Genomic DNA, 2271 nt, shown 5'->3' on the forward strand with positions numbered 1-2271 from the left:
CTTGCTCCAGCCCCTGCCCCAGGGTGCAGGTGGGGGTCCAGGAGGGGAAGGGGAAGCGTCCAGCCACCACCCGGGCTTCGTCAGGGAGCTCTGCCAGGAGCTTGGCAGCAAGAGGAGGTTTCTGCAGAGAGACAGCCAGGGCCAGGCGGCTTTAGAAACGGTCACACAGTGGCAGTGCCACCAGGGACCTTGGGGGCAGCTCCTCGGCATGGCCGGGGGTCCCACACAGGCAGCATCCACCCAAGACCCTCCCAAAACACAACCTGGGATCAGCCCTGGGTATGGCTGGGACTGGGACCAAATTTCAGTGGTGCTGAGCACCAAGCCGCTCACTCGCAGTGATGGCCGGGGCTGCTGCAGGGCTCTGCACTCTACAGCTCCCTGCTCTGCCCCACCGAGACCCTGGGTGGAGCGGGGACTGGAACGGGCACCCGTGATGACTGGGAGGAGTGACAGGTAAGCAGCACCGCAAGGGACATGGGGAGGGGGCTCCCAGAGCAGCACTCCCTTGGGAAAACACGTGGAAGAGGGTCCCAGACAGGGTCGCATCCAGCAGCTGCCATGGACACAGGCGGCATTGCTGGAAAACATCCTCCCGTTTGGCTTTTTATTCCAGCACGGGCAACTCTGGGATTTTCTTTACCTCTGGTCTCTTATCCTTGCTGCTGTCCCAGATTCTCTCTCTTTTCTAAAAAAACCCTCCCTCGAGCTTGTCCAGAAGGAGTCAGGGTGCCACAGACCGACTTACCACGCTGGGGGCCAGGAACACGATCACGTTGTAGCAGTCGGAAAGATTCACCTTAAAAACAAAGGAAAAGGGGAATGAAAGAAGCAGAAGGGAGCGGGGAGAACTGTTCGAGTGGCCGAATGTTTTGTGGGTGACTTTCTAGACCCTGGAGGAAGCAAAGATGCCCCACAACATGTGGGACAGGGATGTGCCGGTGTAACCAGGAGCTGGGTGTGAAAGCACCCGGCTCCAGCATCGCCCCAGAACCATGTTCCCCGCATGTCTCTGAAGGCCACCATGTGTCAGCAGCACCCGAGACCTCTTCTCAGAGCTGCTCCAAAAAGCAGCACTGCAGCCTGCACACCCAGCAGCCCAGGCTGGTGTTTCCCCGGAAAGCAGGATTGTTTTTCCGCCTCCTGGGAGCAGACAACCATCAGCGAAGCCGGTCTGGAGGCGCAGACCGAGCCCTGGCCCTACCCTAGCTCCAGCCAGCCCTTTGGGATGCCGGTACCTTCCACAGATCTTCCTTCTGGAAGGAGACCTTCCCGCGGTAGCCAGCCTTCCAGGCGCGGTAGCTGGCGAGCCGCAGCAGCCAGGGGTTGAGCTCATAGCCAACGGCGGGTCTGAGCCCTTGCTTGTAAGCCTCCACCACCTGCAGAGAAAGAGCTGCAACTGAAATGCACCTCGGTGCTGGGTTTGGGGGACAATCTGGGGGGACAGGGGCTGTTGCCCAGCTCCACTCGCTCCCTGTGGCTGCCTCAGGGGCAGGGGGACCTCAGTCCTCAGCACATGGCAGGTACAAAGGCTCTTTCCTCCTGGAGTGGGTGTTCCCACCCTGCTCACTGCCTGGGCTGTCTTCTAGGGCTGTCTAGGGCCATCTAGGACTATCTACGGCCACCGAGGACTGTCTAGGGCCATTGGTGGCCACCTAGAACTCTCTACAATGATCTAGGCCATCTAGGGTTAGGGTTAGGGTTAGGGCCATCTAGGACTATCTATGGCCACCGAGGACTGTCTAGGGCCATTGGTGGCCACCTAGAACTCTCTACAATGATCTACGGCCACCTAGGACCACCAACGGCCACCTAGAACTGTCTAGGGCCATCTAGGACCATCTATGGCCACCTAGGACCACCTATGGCTACCTAGGATTGTCCAGGATGATCTATGGCCACCTAGGACCATCTATGGCTACCTAGGATTGTCCAGGATCACCTATGGCCACTGAGGACTATCTAGGACCACCCAGGACTGTCTAGGACCACCTATGGCCACCAAGGACCATCTGTGGCCACCCAGGACTATCTAGGACCATCTATGGCCACCTAAGACCATCTACGGCCACCTAGGATTGTCCAGGATGATCTATGGCCACCAAGGACCATCTATGGCCACATAGGACTGTCTAGGACCACCTATGGCCACCTAGGACTGTCCAGGGCCATAGCCAGGAGGGCCACCTAGACCCACAGCCCGCAGTGGGTCAGCAGCCAGGTGGGGGGCTCCCACCCGCCTCCCGGCCCTTCGCCCATCCCAGGGCACCC

General features: G+C 59.5%; 1 protein-coding gene across 1 annotated transcript in view; it reads right to left on the minus strand.

Moving 5' to 3' along the window:
- Positions 1-1417, minus strand: part of FAM173A (family with sequence similarity 173, member A) — a gene marked incomplete at its 5' end in the record, with an annotated part of 1888 nt that extends 471 nt beyond the window's left edge. Inside the window, 3 exons of the mRNA XM_010080478.1 lie at positions 6-121; positions 749-799; positions 1239-1417. Of these exons, the coding sequence (XP_010078780.1) occupies positions 6-121; positions 749-799; positions 1239-1417 (346 nt within the window). The remainder of the gene's footprint in view (positions 1-5; positions 122-748; positions 800-1238) is intronic.
- Between the last annotated feature and the right edge of the window lie 854 nt (positions 1418-2271).

The sequence above is a fragment of the Pterocles gutturalis genome, unplaced genomic scaffold, assembly GCF_000699245.1.
Source record: "Pterocles gutturalis isolate BGI_N339 unplaced genomic scaffold, ASM69924v1 scaffold17914, whole genome shotgun sequence".
In the NCBI taxonomy this organism is placed as follows: Eukaryota; Metazoa; Chordata; class Aves; order Pterocliformes; family Pteroclidae; genus Pterocles; species Pterocles gutturalis.